This window comes from Myripristis murdjan, chromosome 6 (assembly GCF_902150065.1).
Source record: "Myripristis murdjan chromosome 6, fMyrMur1.1, whole genome shotgun sequence".
Taxonomy (NCBI): domain Eukaryota; kingdom Metazoa; phylum Chordata; class Actinopteri; order Holocentriformes; family Holocentridae; genus Myripristis; species Myripristis murdjan.
In genome coordinates, this window is record NC_043985.1 from 13,763,331 (window position 1) to 13,782,620 (window position 19,290).

At 42.0% G+C, this 19,290-nt stretch overlaps 1 protein-coding gene across 1 annotated transcript in view; it reads left to right on the plus strand.

The window, feature by feature from the left end:
- Nucleotides 1-17,429, plus strand: part of LOC115361322 (PDZ domain-containing RING finger protein 4) — a 28,756-nt gene extending 11,327 nt beyond the window's left edge. Inside the window, exons 3-8 of the mRNA XM_030054739.1 lie at nucleotides 1,267-1,369; nucleotides 10,098-10,196; nucleotides 12,476-12,538; nucleotides 13,873-13,974; nucleotides 14,814-14,942; nucleotides 15,739-17,429. Of these exons, the coding sequence (XP_029910599.1) occupies nucleotides 1,267-1,369; nucleotides 10,098-10,196; nucleotides 12,476-12,538; nucleotides 13,873-13,974; nucleotides 14,814-14,942; nucleotides 15,739-17,211 (1,969 nt within the window). The 3' untranslated portion in view covers nucleotides 17,212-17,429. The remainder of the gene's footprint in view (nucleotides 1-1,266; nucleotides 1,370-10,097; nucleotides 10,197-12,475; nucleotides 12,539-13,872; nucleotides 13,975-14,813; nucleotides 14,943-15,738) is intronic.
- Nucleotides 17,430-19,290: the final 1,861 nt, after the last annotated feature.

Below are 19,290 nucleotides of genomic sequence, written 5' to 3' on the forward strand. Positions count from 1 at the left end.
ACTGAAACCGTAACTGTGCTGGAGCTTTATAGCACAGAACTAGGAAGTTAATTGAGACTGTCTTGGTAAACCAGGGTACATTAAGTAGATAATTAATTCCAACAGTGATAATCCTCTTAAATTCTTCCAATATTCTTTGTCATCTAGAGTACTTCGAAGATAAATCAGTCATCCACGGATCCGATTTTGGCTTACTGCTCTATGCCTTTTGTTATCATTAACAAATCCTCATTATCGCCACCCAGCCATGCTAATGTATAACCACATGTTTTTAAATGTCATCGCTATAGGCTTACTCATGACCTGGCTGAAACCTAAATTCAAATCTATGTATGCTTTGCACCGTAACTCAATAGAATTCCCCACAGGGCCTTCTTGCAATAATTGGAGCTGCTTGGCGTATCCATTTTGTCTCATGGAAGGTTTACAAGGTGATTAAAGCAAATGGGCTAATAAAAAACTAAGCAACACAGTGCAACACGCGCTTGCAGGCTACTTACAGCCCCAGGCCAAGCCCAAATGTAATCAATGTGTCCCATAAAACACATATTTTCTTCTCTTCATCTGAGATCAGGTGCACAAGCCAATATACGGCAGATTTTATAGGTACAACAAATGTTTAGCGCTGTCATTTTTTAGGCTAGATTGTAAACCTTTGTAATTCTGTTCTGCGCATACACTCCCAAAGTTGTTACAATGTGTAATATTGAAGCGTCGGAGTGTAAAACATTCTGGCATTTACCAGTCTGTTTTTGCGCCTGGAAGATTGTTTTGAGACGGGACCTATTAATTTTACACTAGTGGGTAATCTGAGAGTCAGACGGCCACTGAACACATCACTCTGAGCATGTTCAACAGAAAGGCAGAGTTTTTGTCTGCCAAGATTATCTTGTGTGGCATTAAGGCTGCTCATCTTGTTAGGCCCATACAATGCTGTTTTGTTCAGTGAGTGAGTGCTGCATAATAGAGTTACGCTGTACAATGTGGGGGGTTTGTCTGTCAAGAGCAGGAACCAAATTAAGTGGATATGCACTTATTAACAAGAGGCTGTACTTTTATCACACACACTCCACTGGCAGTGAAAGCCCTTGACAAATCCTTTATTCTTCAGATTCTAGCAAAGACAAAGGCGAGGAAATTCTGTCACATCAAGGTATTGAACAAAAATGTGAAAGAGAATGAGGAAGAGATCGCTCCTAACGCCCAGCTCTACATCTCTTTCTCTCTCCCTCTTCTGTCCCTCTGTCGCTGTCTCTCCCCTGACAGCTGTCACTCTCTCCAGACAATGGACCAGGAATACTATGAAGGGACAGACTACCTCTCCCCCCTGCCCGCTGACGGAGACAGGACCGAGGAGTTTGAGTATGAGGTGAGAACTGATCACAGTTGCCAACTGATTAAAGTTAAAGGAACATTTTAAAAAAGAGAGAGTAAAAAAAGATATTTTACCACATGCCCCAAGTGAAGTCAGTCCATCCAGAAAGTCTTTTTGTGTAATTTGGCAAAGTTTCCGATGTGCCGTGGTCCTCCCTGTTACGCAGCCCCTCAATACAGTGGGCTTGATAGGTACCTCCATTGTTTTATGGAGCTCAAACCCTCAAAAATTGACATGTGAAAAAATCAACAGCAACAGCTCTTTCCAAAAATGACACAGATAATACAAAACCCTCTGAGGCAAAGAGTTTCATCAGGAACTATTTCCATGGATAAACTGTATGTATTGATCCCCAAGGACTATGAATTTGGCGTGGAAGAATACAGATTGCAGTAGGGGTAGTGGGGAATATGTCCTTTTTTATTATTATTTTGGCTGAACTGTTCCCTTAATAGCTACTGATAAAACATAGCAGTGGCATCCAGCCATACATGTGTCTGAGCCATGTAACATGCGTCTACCTATTCCCTAAACCCTCCATATCTAATGATGCCTACCAATTGGAGGAAGAGCCCAGCACTAATTGACTCTACAAGTAAATCCCAAGGGGACAGTAGTGACAGATGATCAGCCACATTACAGACAGCTTGGAAAATCCCCAGGACCCTTGCCTCCGCTGGCAGTGATGACACTCCTGCATGTGTGCATGCAATGAGGTGAAAAAAAATATTGGAGTTGAAAACTTCTGCAGGAGACCAGTAATGGTGTTACTTGAGATTTTACATGTTTCCTGTGTTCCATCAAGGTGTTTTCACAAGTCTGGAAGTATGGAACAAAAACAGGAAGCTGGCATGCCTGAGCATGATCAAACCCAATTAAAGTGAAAAGGCATGTGCGACAAGGTGTTGGTGAGGAGCAAATATCTACCAAAACAAGAACATTTTGACAGAAACACATTTCCTTTGCCTGTGCGTCTTTGTTGGGGTTAAGTGACGGGGAGGTGCAGCAGTCTGATAGATGATGTAACTAAGGCTGTTGATCTCTTGTGCACATACACACAGGCACACAGACACACACTCACACACACACACACACTCACACACACACACACACACACACACACCTACACAACACAAAGACATTCGCAAACATACAGATGCACTCATTGTTTGATTCAACTGTGACATGAAGTGATAAACAGACTCTGTCTCAACCCAGAGACTTTGCTCCAATATTCTCTATTTCCATTTCATTGAGGAGCAAGCATACTGCAAGCAAGGGCTCAGACTGCTCTGATTTATGATGATTGCACACCCCTCCCTCCTCTTATTTGTTTCATTTGAATTTGTGAATGCTTCCACCCACTGAGCGTGAGCCGTTTCTTTGCATCCTAAAGAGATTTGTGCATCCACTTGTATCACAGAGGCCTCGGTGTCAAGTCGGTGCAAATATAATATATTAAGCCCGCTCTTTATGCCTCATTTCTATTAACAAATCCTATTATACTGTGTATGCAGGCTGCACCATTTTTTATTTCATGCTCGGGGAGGTTGATACCACGCTAATGCACCCCCACTTACCGTATGTCAATAGAATACCCTGAGAGGAGCATGTAAGCAAAAGCTGAGAGCCACTTTCCTGATGCTTCTGTCCCTGCAGAATGAGAGAGAAAAAATGAGATGGAGAGATTTCTTTGAATTGCATTGTCGTCAGATGAAAAAGTGTGGTGTGGCGTGGCAGAGTAGCTTGCTGCCACATCACAGGACACATCTGCCTTCCTAATACATGAGGACATTGATGTTTCCTTCAGTACTGAGGTAATCAACATTATTACAGTCCTGAAATATAGTGGTTGATATGCGGGGGCTAGATGCCATCAAATTGTAGGCCACACTAATGCAATTCTCAACCACATGCTGTCAGAGATATTTGGGGCTATATCATATGCACAAAATAAGTCTTAAGAGGAAGAGTTCACCAAAAAAATGAAGGTTTTATTATTAACTACTCACCCCTGGGCCAGTTCAAACACAAATGTCTTTATACAACACACCAGGAGGTAGCTAGGGCAACTCCATAGCAGTCAAATTAAGTCAATGTGCTTTTTAGAGTTCCAAAAAGGGCAATAAACAACATCAAAATTCATCAATACAGATCTAGATTTTCCAAACCCAAATAACCGCTTCAGTGGAGAGGATATAAATGGAACTCAGTGGAAAAGATTTATATGTACACCATTATTTAGTGCAAATCTTTACTATAGCCTTTGATAGCAAAACAGTCCACATTAGCAATGTATGCTAATGTATATTCAAGCCCAATATATCCATGATCTGCTCAGCAAGAACTTGCCTGTATACTTGAATTGAGAGACACCACCAAGCAAGTTTTCTTGCCAAACAAGACACATGAAAAAGCATATTCTTTAAGCATTTTCAAAAAAAAAAAAAAAAAAAAATCTGAGGTAGGAAACAAAGCTGCAACATTTTGGTAACACACCAAACTCTTTCAGTTTGAGTGTCAGTGACATATGCGTAACATAGCAATCTAAACACAGAACTAGAAGAGTCTGTATGAAAGACAACTCCTGCAAATTCTTGCCAAGCAGAATGTGCAGGGCATGTGCACAATAAGTGGCTATAAGTGATGATTTTTGACAAATAACAGTGTAAATATACAGTAGGTCTTTACCACTCTGGACGGGATTGTTTGGTTTCTGAAGAGCGGGATCTTCTGCACGAGCTGTGTGGATTAATTTTGTTGTCATTGTTTGCCCTTCTTGGCACTCTAAAAAGCAGTATGCATTGACTTCTGTTCTTTAGAAGAAAGCTGCTACAGAGTTGATAGTTCCCTGTGTGTTGTATAGACAAAAACACTTGACCTGTGTCTATGGCAGTAGATGCTGAGAAAATTTTCATTTTTCGAGAAACTCTTCCTTTAACTTTAACGTGCATGTTCCTGGACTGTCTGCTGAATAAATAGGGGGCAGCAAGATAAGCGGTGTAGTATGCTATCATCTAATCCAGCCAAGGTGTTTACACAGTTATCTGCAGTGATATGAACTGAAGGCTGTATTGGAGAAACATCCACAAAGACATGAAAAGGTTACCAACTCATCTGTCCAGACATGGTACCCACCATAATGTGCTCAAGCTGCCCCACTTTATCACTTACCTACTGTCTCAAAAGGAAACAAAAAATAAAAGGGAAGATCTGCTTCATTCAGTCTGTTAAAGGACATGTTAGGGAGAGTTTGCAATGACAGTGTGATGTGCTTCTCCTTTTTAACTATTGATTCGTATGAGTAGTTTTTAGTTCATAAGACAAATGTTGTACAACAATGACAGCACTGGGAATTTCTCCGCTTTCATCCGCATTTATATCTTATACCAAAGTCTGTTTTGGGATTTGTCTGGTGCCATGCACTGACAGCTTCAGCTATCTCAGCCCAAGAGTGAAAGCACAAACCCACACAAACTGCAGATTGGACATTCGGTAAGATCTTTGTTTTACTTCAATTGTAGAGGTGGGGGTATTTCCACACCTCCCCTACCAGCCTCTGCTCAAAACCATTCATGACTACAGTAAGAACAAAAGTCCAAAAAAAGGTGAATCTGAAATCGCAGACATATACACAATTAGTGTGCTTTTCCATGGCAATGTAGAATGCCCCATGCTCCAAGAAGGGTGTGACTGCGTGCTGGCAGTAGCCTACAACACGACACACCCACTTTACAACATGACACACACCCTGAGATAACATCATAGATTAGTATGAGGTTGAAGTGTGTTAAAAACATTCAGAACCAAACAAGTAGTTTGCTGAGGCTGTGGTTGCAGTGGTGGAGGGACTGATAGACAGGACTTTCAAGCGGGAGACCAGCATTTGATTCCCATGTGAAGTGGGTCTTTAAACCCCAAAACATGGCCTATTCCTAACCGTAACCATGACAACAAAAGATTCAACCCAAGTGATAACCTTTTCCTTACCCCTCCAAAGTATGTCTGGTTCTTAAACCCAACCAAACTGCAACTGTTGTTAACCATTTCTAATTCACGTATCTCAAGGGTTGTGTCATGTTGTAAAGTGGGTGTATCCTGTTGTACTGCAAGTATGCAGATAGACCCACTTGCATGCTCCTGGGCCAGTCAACCAAGCAGTGCTAGGCAACAACTCAGGACACATCTGTGCAATCTCAGTTTTCAGGAGGGTCATACATCTTTCAAAATGTCCAAAATGATGTCAAAACAACAGAAAATGCGTCATAAAACATTTGCTTAACAGGGTATACGTTAACCATTAGGGACGTACATGATCTCCCCACTAAAATGGATCAAATGTTGCACTTAATACACGAGTCAGTGTCCTCTCATTTAATGCAGCTGTTTTGGTGTCAGGTGTTCTATTGGAGTAATATTGAAATAGAAAGGCCATGCATTATTCCGCTCTTTCAGGAGGAAACATCGTAAATTTCATAGGAATCCTTGATGTATATATAGCCATTGCAAGTAGCCATTCCTTTTATTAGTTCCAGTGAGTTTTGAAGATGCAAAGTGCTCCGAGCTCAGAGATAGCCTTAGTGTTACTCCCCCTCTTTCTGCCAGTGGCAGCCATCCACACGTCTGTGACTGCTTTTTCAATTACTGGTAATCAAAGGCACGATTATTATGACAGCATCCAATGTGCTCTGACGGTGGGCGGCAATCTTCTCCTAATCACGCCATCGCAGTCATTAATTTACTGTCATCCCTCGTCCCCGTGCCACACCACAATCTCCCGCCTGAGAAGCAGAGAGCTTGCCTGGAAAATGAAAAAAAAAAAAAAAAAATCAAAAGGAAAGAGGGAGCATACCAGAGACGGATAGTGTTCAATGTGTGTGATGGATCGGGAGACAACCCTTTACTGTAGCTTGTGTGTGTGTGTGTGTGTGTGTGTGTGTGTGTGTGTGTGTGTGTGTGTGTGTGGGCACGTGCATGGGCAAGTATTTTTTACACAACAAGAAACAAGAGAACATCTGGTAAAGGAAAAGGGTCATCATTTTTTCTTTGCACATCGTTAAACACACATACACACAGACACATGCACACACGCAGAGTTGATGTCTCATCCAACATGCAGTAATCGCAGCAATCTATTTTCTCTGATTATTTAGCCACAGGTCTTCTGCACTATATCAGGCCATTAATTAGTTAGAAGTAACTTTAGGCTTGTTTCACTAAGCCAGATAGGATGATGTAGTACCTCTTCACACCTCTGTTTTGCCCCAGTCTCGGTAATTAATTTGTGTGGTTTATTTTTAGAGAGATGTCTTCAAGACATTACCAATGATTTCCATATTTCCTACAGATATCCAACAACAACCTCACATCAAATTAGCCTGTAAGACATGTTTTGTCACTGTAACTCCTGTTACCTCCGTGACCGCTTCATTGCATCAGGAGATGCACTACTTTAATAAAATCTCTTACGACCGTGATAGCTCATTTAGTAAGAGATTTAATATAGCTAATGACTGATGTTTGCAGCTCACTTTGTTCAGCTTTTCAGTGCTAAAGCATTCCCATTCTTTCTCTTCCACATCATATCCTCACATATCAGCCGGGATTTGAAGTTGTCATCACTTCTGAGACAGTCAATTAAAGATCTGAGCCTCCTGTCAGGTGGAGGCTGTCGGGAAAGATGAAATGACAAAGCTCGGAAAATGTAGCTGTTCTGCAGCTCTTTCTTTGGCTTAGAATGTGCCTTTGTGTGTGTGTGCACATGGGTTTGTGCAAGGGAATGGGAAATACACTCCTTTCTGTGTGTGTGTGTGTGTGTGTGTGTGTGTGTGTGTTTTCATCAAGATGGAGGACAATTATTTCAGCATTTGGCACACCTGCCGAGCACACCTTTCAACACCATGGACAGCGCCTCAGCAGACCCCAAAACCTAGATGATCTGAAAACTGTATAATAATACTAGTAAACGCAAAAGAAAGGTTGCATTGGTATAACATATCTACTAATTGTCAGATAGCTTTTAAAACAAAAAGCAAGGAGCTTCTCAGTGTACACAAACACAGGCTTCCAGCTAAATTACTGACTGTGACACCCTCTCTGCCAGCTAGTCTGTGTTTTACATGACATCACCGGCTTCCAAGGGTCGTAGCGTCCGACGTCATGTTCAGATTGGTTCAACCCTGGCACCATTAGATTCAGCCAACAACACTGAACAAATTGGTAGATAAAATTTGTATGTTTTGGTTTGAATTGCAGGTGTGAATGGAGAAAAAAAGGGACACTGAAACCGGGACATTTCAGTGTTTTACAGATATTTGTCAGGATTATGGACACCCAGCTTGAAACGGGGACAACTGATTTTGTGGTCAAGTGCAAACTAAATATAGTGTAAAGAATGTGACGGCACTTACATTCACTTCACATTAAAATCAGTTCACATTCATTCATTCATTCATTTGATCAGAGTGTGCAACCTTGCATAGATGTGACGCCAAGTTAAGATTCTGGCAGATACATGACACATCAATGGAGAAACTGACTGCCCCCCCTGGTGCCCCCAAAAGCATCGCTTAAGTGCCCTCTAGAGTGCCAAACACACAAGGAAGTGCCCCACTGTCTGTCCTTCAGATGGAAAAAAAGATTGAATGCCCTCTGGGGTGCCTCTTCATGCAATAAATAAATAATAATAATAACACATTATAGTAAATGAGGTGCTGCTCTAATGGAGAAATTCCCCTCCAGTGGATAAAATGTCCTGTTGTGCTGTAAAGGGTGTCCCTACCTGTGTTAGAATGTGGGAAGCTTCTTAATGGATGACCCTCCAGTGGAGAAAATGTGATGTGGTATTATAGGACAGGTGCCCAATGGGTGTATACCCTGTGTATCTTCTCAGCATTTTACTTCTGGATCTGGATTACCTAACAATGTTAATCTCAATCGCGGGTAAACGTGCTGCAGCATAGCTTTTTGAGCGCTCTGCAGTAAGTGCCCCTTTATTTTTTCACTCCTGCCCCTCAAACAACCTGAGTTTGCCAATGTGTCTACCTAAGTAAATCGCGACTTTTACTTTAAATGGGATATTTTTCTATTATGGTGTAGCTACTTCTAGTAAAGGATTTGGACTTTTTCCACCACTGTTTAAGAGCCAGATTTCAGCTTTGTCTTTCCCTGTTGCTCCTTCTTGAGTGATTCCAACATTCAATATAGAATTCAATCATCTATAGTGGTATTGAAGTAGTATTGAAATTTTGGTTTCTTGACAGCACTAGTTGGGAGAGGCAGACACGGCATCCCTGTGTCACGCTATTGGCCTTTCCCCTTTTCCTCATCATCCCATCCCATGGCCTGTGACTTTGCCCGCCTCCCAAAGCGCTGCCACATCTGACACATGTAACCAGCCAACCCACAGATGTCACGGAGGAAATGAATCTCTCTGTTTCTCTCCATTTGAGACCCCTCAGAGCCCAGCTGCAAACCCCCACTCAATTCTCCATCACCCTGTCTCCGCTCAGCCACTTCGCTGCGACTGCTGAGAGTTGGTGTGTTTCTGCTCTAATGAAGACCTTGTGAGGAGACGCCATTTCACACTTGATTCCCTTCAACACCCTTGACATGTTTCAGCATTGCTAGAAGAAGCACAGGCCAGCCTATTTGTTGTTTGGCTGCACCTCTGTCGTGGGAACTGTTTGAGTGCGAAGTAGGAGTGAGGTGGCTCATGTATGTAACTGTCTGCAAGCCTGGGAAAAATGTCGTAATCAAAGAAAATGTGAGGACTGGGAGCAGTGTTTGGGTCTATATCCACTGTAGTAGCGATATTTACATTTTTATGCTTTTTTTATATTAGATGAAGGTGGAGTGTGCAGTTTTTTTGTGGGTTTAGTTGTGGGTAGTCAATCAAATCTCACTTTTTGTCTGTGTATTTATAGACTTAAATGACGAATTCATGCAGACACCAGACTGCTAAGCTATGTTCCAACAGGCTCTTGGGAAATTTGTCGACTGCTGATTTGTAAGCCAATAGTTTGTTGATCTCACCCCAAGGGAAACTGAGGAATATTTTTGTAGTGTAGCAAATATACTGTATATATCTGTTAGCATTTGCATAATTATAGTTTATTTACAGTCTAATATTCTAATACTTGGCAGAGGCTTGCAAGAAAAACACTTGAGGTCCTCTGACATTTATCAAAGCCTCTCCGATCAGGCTCTGCAAAGCTGAGAGTGTCTTTCATGATCAAACACTTTCAGACTCTAAAAGCTCAGACGCGCCTTGGCAATCCAAAGTCAATAAGCATCTCAAAACAGTGTTGGATTCTTCTGGTGAAACTTGAAGAACATTGTTTTTTTGTTTTTTTTTTCATCTTTCTCAGAACAGAGATCTGCCTTTGTGCTGCCACTCTTGTATGTTCAAGTTTCTTTTTTATATATATATAAGTGTATAGATTCAGATCAGCTTCTTCTTTCCATTTTGTTCAAAGTTTACTGATTGTTTTAATCAATATTATTTTTTATTTGTGATTTTTGAAATAAAATATGTGACACTATTGATTTAATGTCAAAGTTATTACACATTATAGCTTACTGTATGCCCTTAAAGGTGTACTATGTCTATCTATATTGTTTTCACCATTGGTGAAACCACCACCTAACACCATTAACTTGTTATACAAAGTAGTTTGTATGTTGTTTGTCATTCTCTGTGTTTCTTTTCATGTCTGTGTAGGAAGTGGAGCTGTGTCGACTGAACAGCCAGGAGAAACTGGGGCTAACACTGTGCTACAGGACGGATGAGGAAGATGACGTAGCCATCTATGTCAGTGAGGTGAGTAGACAACTGGACCTCCATGTTTTTTAGGCCAACTGAGAAACGGACAGCTTGTTGGCAAGCTCTCCTTTCTGATTCCCTTCATTCAAGACCTGAGGGTTCCTGAAGTTATTTTGCCTGGAGGAAGTAGTGACTTTTATATCGGATTTAATTTTTCAGTGAAGTATCCTGTAAATTTACTTTCCATGAACTTTCATACTTGAAGCAAATCTTTACCCTTTAATCAAGCCTCTTTCTTTACCCACTCCACCTCGCTCCCAGTGATGGTGTAACAAAAATGCAACAGACATGCATCCCCCTCCTACCTGCTATGTTTTTCAAACCACCAAAGTCAGGACTGCTAGCTGTTGATAAAAGAAAATGTAAATACTTTGGGGGGGAAAGGTATGCATACCCAGATTCTGTATTTTTCTGTTCTTTGAAGTTGTGCATTTACATATCATGCATCCTTGTAGAAACCAGTAATCATCATGACTAGATTACAGTGGCTCAGAAAAATGCCTAAACAACTCAGAAAGCTAGAATTGTGGGTCTAAATCAATAGTGACATTTAATATTCGGTTCTGTCTTGCAATTTACATTTTACTTTAATATTCATGTGAGCAAACCAAGTTTCTCTGTTGGGTACAGTCATTTCAAAATTGAATCCTTTTATCAAGCATAAATGAGATTATTGAATAGTTTAGCAGTGTTCTAACTGCATATGATTACACCATCAGTTCGCAATATAAAAACTTTACTAAGACAGGGAAAACAGTGAACAGAAATGCTCTCTCAGGTCTCTCTGTGCGGTGTACTTAGTCCTTTCAATACAGCCATCATGAGCAAGGTGGTCGTGAGATACAGAACTGTACATGCTGGCCAAATGACTCTTTTCCTCCTTTCTCACACTTGTTGGAAGCATGTACAAAATATGGTTCTCTATTCTGCTCAACTTTCTCTCCCATTCTTTTGAAGTTGACTCAGACCCCGCAAGGTGCACAGACCTGAGTAGAATATAGATCACTGTGGTCTGTGGCTCTTGGCAGCCTCCTTAAGTATTCGCTCTGCCAAAAAAAAAAAAAAAAAAGGTAGGGCCAAGCAGAGTGTGCTGCATTTAGATGAGGCGGCTGAATGTCATTGTGTACGAGACGTGTCAGAGGAAGTGTTTTGTATACTCTGATCTTGCATAAGTAGTACGACCACATCAGCACTGGGTAAAGAGCGGTACAAGGTTATTTTAAAACAAGCTGAATTTCCCAACTCCTGAGCTCAACAACAGCTGATGGGCCGCAAAGAGAAAAATCTTTACCCTGATTGTTGTTTGAGTTATTGAGGTTATGTGTGTTTATTTCCTTTCCAAGTCACAATACAATTACTGAATTATTCAAAAGGCTACATGACCACAAACACAATTGAGAGCAGCGCAATTAAAATTTCACCAATACAAAATAAACACTCATTGCACTGATTCCCCCCTATAGATTTATTTTTTGTGGTTTTGGTTTGTGTGCTTCCCTCATATCTGCAGACAGATAACCCTGAATTTTTCTCTGCTCCCTAACCATTGTTGTGACATCCTGTATCTGACCAGACACAGTTTATTCAGTCCCCCAAGCTTCATTCCCAGCTCTATCCAGTCTAGTGCCCAGCCTCCCACTTTAATGAGTGAGCCTGTGTGTAGGAGTGGACTATCATGAAGATGGAATGCCATGGCGCCTAACCATCTCCAGAGATGCCGCCTGATTGGACAGAGTGTAATGAATTGCCCCAGACACCAATTGATTGGCCGATGAAAGAGTGTCCTGCCCCCTCATGCTCTACCATGAGTTGCAAGAGGCGCATATGCATCATGGATCAGATCTGTGTAATAAGCTGTAGATGCTATGAGCTTGTGTTACATCACTCTACCACAATATGGCCACAGAGGCGGGTTCTTTAAATGATAAAGGTGCTGATTGGTTCACTTAGAGCGGTGTTCCCCTCTATTTTTCCTTTGACATGATTCCTGATGGGGTTGCTGTGGCGTTTGTTTACCTCCCAGAACATGTTAAAGTGGTCTTGATATCTGACCAGGCAGCTGCGGTAATGCTACCTGACAGCTGACATCTTCCCCTGTCTGCAAGCATTCAACTAGTCCACTGTGAGGTTTTCAAGGATATCACTTTGTTAATAGCAGTCTAGACATGTCAAGCTGGATGATGTCTTCATAATGAGTTAAAAGGCACTTGCCAATTTTTCACGAATCAGGATTGAAATTGTTTCAGAGACATAAGATTTGCCCTTTCCCTACACAGATCGGCCCAAACAGCATTGCTGCCAGGGACGGCCGCATCCGAGAAGGGGATCGCATTTTACAGGTACAGTAGGACACACTTTCTATCATTGCCCCCCCCCCCACCCTTTCCACCAGCTCTCATTAGATTCAACATAAAACCCTCTTTTATTTTGTCGCACTCCACCATTGTCTGCCAGCACGAGAGCCCATTCATTTTTAATGGCAGTACATTAAAGGGGGAACTCGCGCCCACTGTGGCAGTTAGACGGAGAGAAATGCCCCCCTGGCTGTTATAGTTACCGACTCAGCACCAACAGGGGTTTTTAAGAGTTCTGGTGCAAGCGTGCGCTGTGCTGTAGCTCGCTGCCCCCTACGGGATAGCTGGGAGGCTGTGAGTGTTATTAGCCCCCAGCTTTGTCTTTGGGCCAGAGATCCAGGGGGATGCTACTACCTCTGGAGAGAGACATTTGTTGGGCTGAAGACAGCACACTGCAGCCTGTGTGGGGATGGATGGGTGATTATTGCTTTTTGTATGGGTGATTCAGAGACTTTAATTTTAATGTTGAGTAGTAGTTGGAACGGAGAGATAGTTGGGGAGACCAGAATAAGCAATGCGAACAATTCTTAGTGAGTGATAATGAACGATAGCTATGAGTGGCAGGTACAAATTTCAGAAAGTGAGGGTTTATGAATGAGGAAACAGACTCTTCTGTGCTGTAAATATGGTTTAATGAGTTCAGCAGACTGCATTATTAGTGGGGGTAACACGAATACAGTCAAGGGAGAAGTGAATATTCTCTGCAAGCGATTATTAGATAGGGGAGGCATGCACAAGCATTGTTTGGTCACAGATAATGCGCTGTGCTGGCCTAAGTGTCTCTGTGCATGTGTGTTGTGTGACTGATTGAGCCAGAAGGGGGGTGAGGAGGTTTGGGAGGGGTGCTTGTGTGGCTGACCAGTATTCTGGCACTATTATCCACCAGTGACAGCGCCATTACTCCTGGCTGCAAAAAGATGGACGCCCCCTGTCAGCGGCCAGTTAATTGTGCGGCTAGATGTATGTACGCTGCCGGATACTTTGAACACAACAGTTCCGTCGACCCACGACCACTGTCCCATTCATAATCACGGCTGGGTCCTGCCTCGTATTAACTACAGAGACCAGCACATAGTGTTTACAATTTCCTCTGGAAGGAAGGGATTATTGTTTAGTGCCACTTGGCTTGTGGCATCTTATGTTTTTTTCAAGGCTTTTGTAATAGAAGAGACTGGGTGAAACTAGTGTGTGTGTGTGTGTGTGTGTGTCCGTCCAAGTGTGCTCATGCGTGTTTGCAATACATGCATGCTTGCCTGTTTCTGGCTGAATAGTGTGTAGTGTGTATGTGTAGCAACCACATGTATGTCTATCATCCTCAGATAAATGGCCGAGATGTGCAGGACAGGGAGGAAGCAGTGGCTGCGCTCTCCAGTGAAGATTGCAGGAACATTGTGCTGCTGGTTGCCAGACCCGAGATGCAGGTTTGAAATTACCACATGCTTATCTATAGGTCTATAGGCCTAACAGGTTTTTTAGCCTCTGAATGCTTTTAGTCACTATTTACATAACACCTACTGTGGTTGTAACATAGGTAAGCTGAGCATACCGTTGACAAATTACAGCCCTGAAGCTATGTCATTTACAGTATATATATATTTGCTCAGAGTAAACACTAGCAGTCTGTGGTAACCACCCCTCCCCCTTCCTACCACCAACACCCCACGTGGAAGCCACTACTGAGACACCTCATCATGTTTTATTTTTATGTAGCACCACCGTAATTGACTTCCAACGGTAAGCCATAAAAGCTAATGGCATGCTAATGTGGAGTGAGTTCAGGCCCAAGGCCAGTGGCGAATCATCGGAAAGGATTCAGCCACTGTGCAGATGAGCCAGGAGCAGTGGCAGACTCTTTGTAATTAAATATGTCTCTTAGTAGTAAATTTGAAGTCTGCAGATATGGATCCCATTTGGTTTACAATGAGCAGACAAAGAGCTGAGGGATGGTGTCGAGGATATAGGTCAAAGGTGAAAATTCAGTGTCCATCGAACTGCACTGACTTGATCTTGAGGTCTTAGAATGTGTATTTTGTATCAGGATGTTTTGCAGGTTGTATTTTGTCGGTTAAGGAGTATAAATCAGTCAACCACACAATGTTATCTGTAGGGCTTCAAAAAAACAAGACAGATTTTTGTTGAAGAAATCCAATACTACTGTTGGCTTCCCTGTGGCCAATTGGTTATGGTCTTTACAAATTTTAACACACACAAACACACACACATACACACTTACATTTATGCTTTCCTTGTTGGCCCTCAGCTGGAGGAGGCGTGGTTAGATGATGAGCATAGTGAGTTCCTGGAGCAGCTGAAAATGGAAATGTTGGAGGAGCAGCAGAGGGAGGAGATGGAGCTGGCTGCCCTTCAGGAGGAGCAGGAGAATGAACAGGTGAAACGGCATAACAACATATTTTGTATTTCATTGGGTTAGTTAGACAGTGACAAAGATTTGTGGGTGTTGTATATGCTGGAAGCCATATTTCCTCTAAAAAAAAATTATTAAATGAATAAAATAACAACAAAGGCAAACAAAAGTAAAGAAAAAAAAAAAACATAGCCCAAAGCATACTCTTCTTTTTCAGTGTACACAGACTGTTGTATTAAATATATTATGAGCATGATACAAAGTTGAATTGCTTTGTCTGTACTAGATCATTATTCACAGTCAATATTAACCTGTTCCTAGAAATCTTCCAGTTTTAGCTGGTGGTTAAGATGGGATGAAACTTTTCATTGACTTTCTTTCCAAAACCAAGTGAAAACAAGCTGTGCCCTTTGAAAAATGAATACAAAATAATGGGTATGAATATTTATGGAAGGAGACTGATGATACATTTAAATTCCTAACACTGGTAATCATAATTTAAAATTCTGTTTTGTTGTGAGGATAGCATACTGGGGGGAAAAAAAACCTTATAAATGGGACATCAAAGACAATGTAGAGAAGAAACAGTCCCTGAAGTAACAAAGCTGTATTACAGAGCTACTCACAACATCAGATGTAATCCTACAGGAGAATGCAGAACAGGGTTGCACTTGCTGAAGTTTTAAAAAGTCTTGACTTTCTGTTTTTTTTGTTTCATTCCATATAAAAGCAAATAAAGCAGAGAACTCACCAGAGAAGTTTCTCACAAACTGGTATTTGCAGGATTTTAGACTGATCTTATTCATGTTGTTGATTTCAGAGAGCAGAAGATGACACGCCAACCTGCTCCACACTCCCTCATCGTAAGGACAGTGCAGTAAGTGTGAAAAACAGAAGGGAGAGTTCAGAGCACGACGTTCTGGCCCATATCCAGCGACGGCTTTCCCAGTGCCTGAGAGACAACCGGGACACACACCGCAACCCAGCCTCCACACGGCTGGAGGACGAAGAGGATGAGGAAGACGATGACACAGAGAGCGACCGTTTCCAGCAGCTTTTGGAGCTGAAGTGTCAGATTCGTAACAGTGGCGAGTACGACCTCTTCTACAGCCGCCGCAGCACCATCGAGTGCAGCATGGGGGAGCAGGGCGGTGTGCAGCGCGAGTTGCGCATGCTCAACGAGGAGCTGCGCAGCATCGAGCTGGAGTGTCAAAACATCATGCAGGCCCACAAGCTTCGAAAGGGCCAGCAGTCTGCCTCCACCGGCCGCTCTGTACCTTCCACCAAGGACCAAAGCCTCCGCTGTGGAGAGTCAACCAGGGGCAAGCTGGCCGACATTAACGAGCGACTGGAGAAATCAGACAAGGACAGCTCCAGTGCCTACAACACGGCAGAGAGTTCACGGAGCACCCCTCTGGCCATGGACCGCTCTCCGGAGCATTCTCTCCAGAGGATGGTCAGCCTCACCAACCAGAGGAACCTCTGCAGCAGCCTGGCCACAGGCCACTCTCTGAGCCCAAGCCCGAGCCCCACACACCGAGCTCCAGGCCCCGGCAAGAGCAGTAGCCCTGACCACAGCAACCCCTCTGAGTCCGACCAGACACCTCAGGCAGAGGAGGAGAGGAGAGGGAAACTAAAGCCCCGCACCTCCCAGATCCCTTACTTCTCCCCATCCTACAGTTCCCAGCAAAGGCAGGCCAACATCCCAGCTCATGCCCGCCACTACCAGAGCTACATGCAGCTCATACAGCAGCGTTCAGCAGTCGAGTACGCCCAGAGCCAGCTCAGCCTGCTCAGTGTCTGCAAAGAGCCCCAGCGACCCGCCAACGAGCCCAAAATGGAGTGGAAGGTGAAGATCCGCAGTGACGGTACACGCTATATCACCAAGAGACCTGTGCGAGACAAGATCCTTAGGGAGCGAGCCCTTAAGATTAAGGAAGAGCGTAGTGGGGGAATGACCACAGATGATGATGCAATGAGTGAGATGAAGATGGGGAGGTACTGGAGCAAAGAAGAAAGGAAGCAGCACCTGGTCAGGGCCAAGGAGCAGAGGAGGAGACGAGAGTTCATGCAGCGCAGCCGACTGGAAAGCCTGAGAGAGAACCCTCAGAGCAGCAGTGAGGGTCGCAAGGAAGTCAGTATTATTGAGCTCAGCCATAAGAAAATGATGAAGAAACGCAACAAGAAGATCCTGGACAACTGGATGACAATCCAGGAGCTGATGACTCATGGTACCAAGGCCCCTGAGGGAGCCAAGGTGCACAACGCCTTCCTATCAGTCACTACTGTATAAAAACACAAACACACAATCTACCCCATGCGGTATAATATACTTGCCTCGTTCAATGTGGCGTTTTTATGAGGACAATAGTAATATTTTTCACTCTTTGTAACCCGAAAAGCATTTTGTAAAGAATTTTCATTTTCTTCAAGTGTTTTTCAGCATTGTTTTTCATGTCACTCTCCCAGGAAAAACATTTTTCTACAAAATTATGACAATACAGTTATTTTTGTTACTTCACTCAGTACATGTTTATCTTTTTAATTATTCATTATTTTCATACTTATGTTCTGCTCTACGGATATATCTCAAGATAGTTGTATGAGCTCTTTAAGAAAAGTTAAATATTTTCTGTTGAGTGTATTAACGTGTTTTACCCAAGATGTGTTGGCAGAGTGCGAAACACAGCCGATCAGTTTTTCACCTGTGACATTCTTTGGCTCATGCAATTAACTCTAGTTATCCTCAAAAGATGCGCAAATATTGACACATTCCAGTCAGAGTACTGTACAACTTGCTTTTCATAAAATACAAGTTACAATGTCTTTAACTAATTTTTTAATGATTCTGTGATAAATATTCCTTTAATTTGCAGTTGTTTCCAAACTCAAATGTTTTTGATGCTAACAAACGAGGTAACACAATTAGAAAATATTTACGTATTTCAGTAACTCCGTTGCTGTTGCATTCTATACAAAATCTTGTAAAAAATGAGTGTCTTCCAGCACTCCAAAATGTAGCAACCAAGAAAATACACAACAAGCTTCTAGATTCAAAACAGATAAAATTCTGATTTTTCCCTGATGACCTGCAAGTAAAAAAATCACCTTAAAAATAGCTTGTATATGAAGTGTTTTTCTCCAGAACACCAAACATCCCTGATTTCAGAAAAAGCCTACCACTTGTTATATCCTCTAAACTGATCTTATCTTATGACCAATGATCTCCAGTGAGCTAATAACGTTGGTAATATCCCATGGTCAGTTTTAACGGCTGTTTTGTAAAAGTAGATGTAATGTTTTCAAGAGGTGGGTATCTAATTTTACAATGAAACTGAATTGTTTTTCCTATAGTCTTGGACAACTCAGTCTAGATTTGTGAACATATTCTAGTCTCCCATAAAGCTACAAACAAGAGTAACAAAACCTATGGAGGTGTTCCATTGAGAAGTCAGTGGAAACACACAGAAACACACACACACACACACAAACCTACACATCACATTTTGCCTTTTTTATACAAAAACTCAAACATCCTAGCAGTCCAAAAAGTCATTCTCTAACTCATTGTCTACAGCGACTCCTGGTTTTTCTGACAGTATCCGAAAGCACAGCCTTTTTTGTCTTGTTTGCAGCTTTGGGAGAAAGTATTTTGTGTTCACTGTTTTATTTTTGCTTGATAAGTTTTTATACATATATATTATATCCAACAACAAATGGACCTGCTCATAGCTTTTACATACCTGTATTTTTGCATAATTTGTTACTCTCCACATATACACAACTGTACTCAGCATAGCCTTAACAGTGGAAACTGAAATCATGTAATGTTGGTGTGGCAACTTGGTTTCTCACAGAAACAATAAACTGTCTATAGCTCCTTGCAGTGGAGAGATATCATTCAGCCCTATTCATATGTTGTATAATTTGATTTTTAAGGACAAGAAAACATTGTTAAATATTGTATAGTTTTTATTTAGATGTGTATGCTGCTGTTCACCTTAAACTCTGGTGTGTTAGGATGATTGCCACTGAGCAGGACTCAGAACACAGCATAGCTTTTCAGTCATATCAATGGGTTGCCATTAGTCCACGGACATTCCAGTTCAGTTACATGTACAGTATACTCACTCCAAATGCCTCATTTTAACTGAAATAGTGTAAATTTGAAATTTCAATTACCAATCCCTGTATTTGTTTTGAGTCAATGTCCAATGGTCTTATTTCGAGTAATACGTAGTTGGCCCATCTGTGGCTAGGTAAAATGTGTGAAATTGTGATCATTGAAAAAGAAATGATAATAAATTATTGTTTTTTGGAATAAGAGCCCCTACGAGATCACGTTTTTCTTTTAGATCAATTTCCCTATATG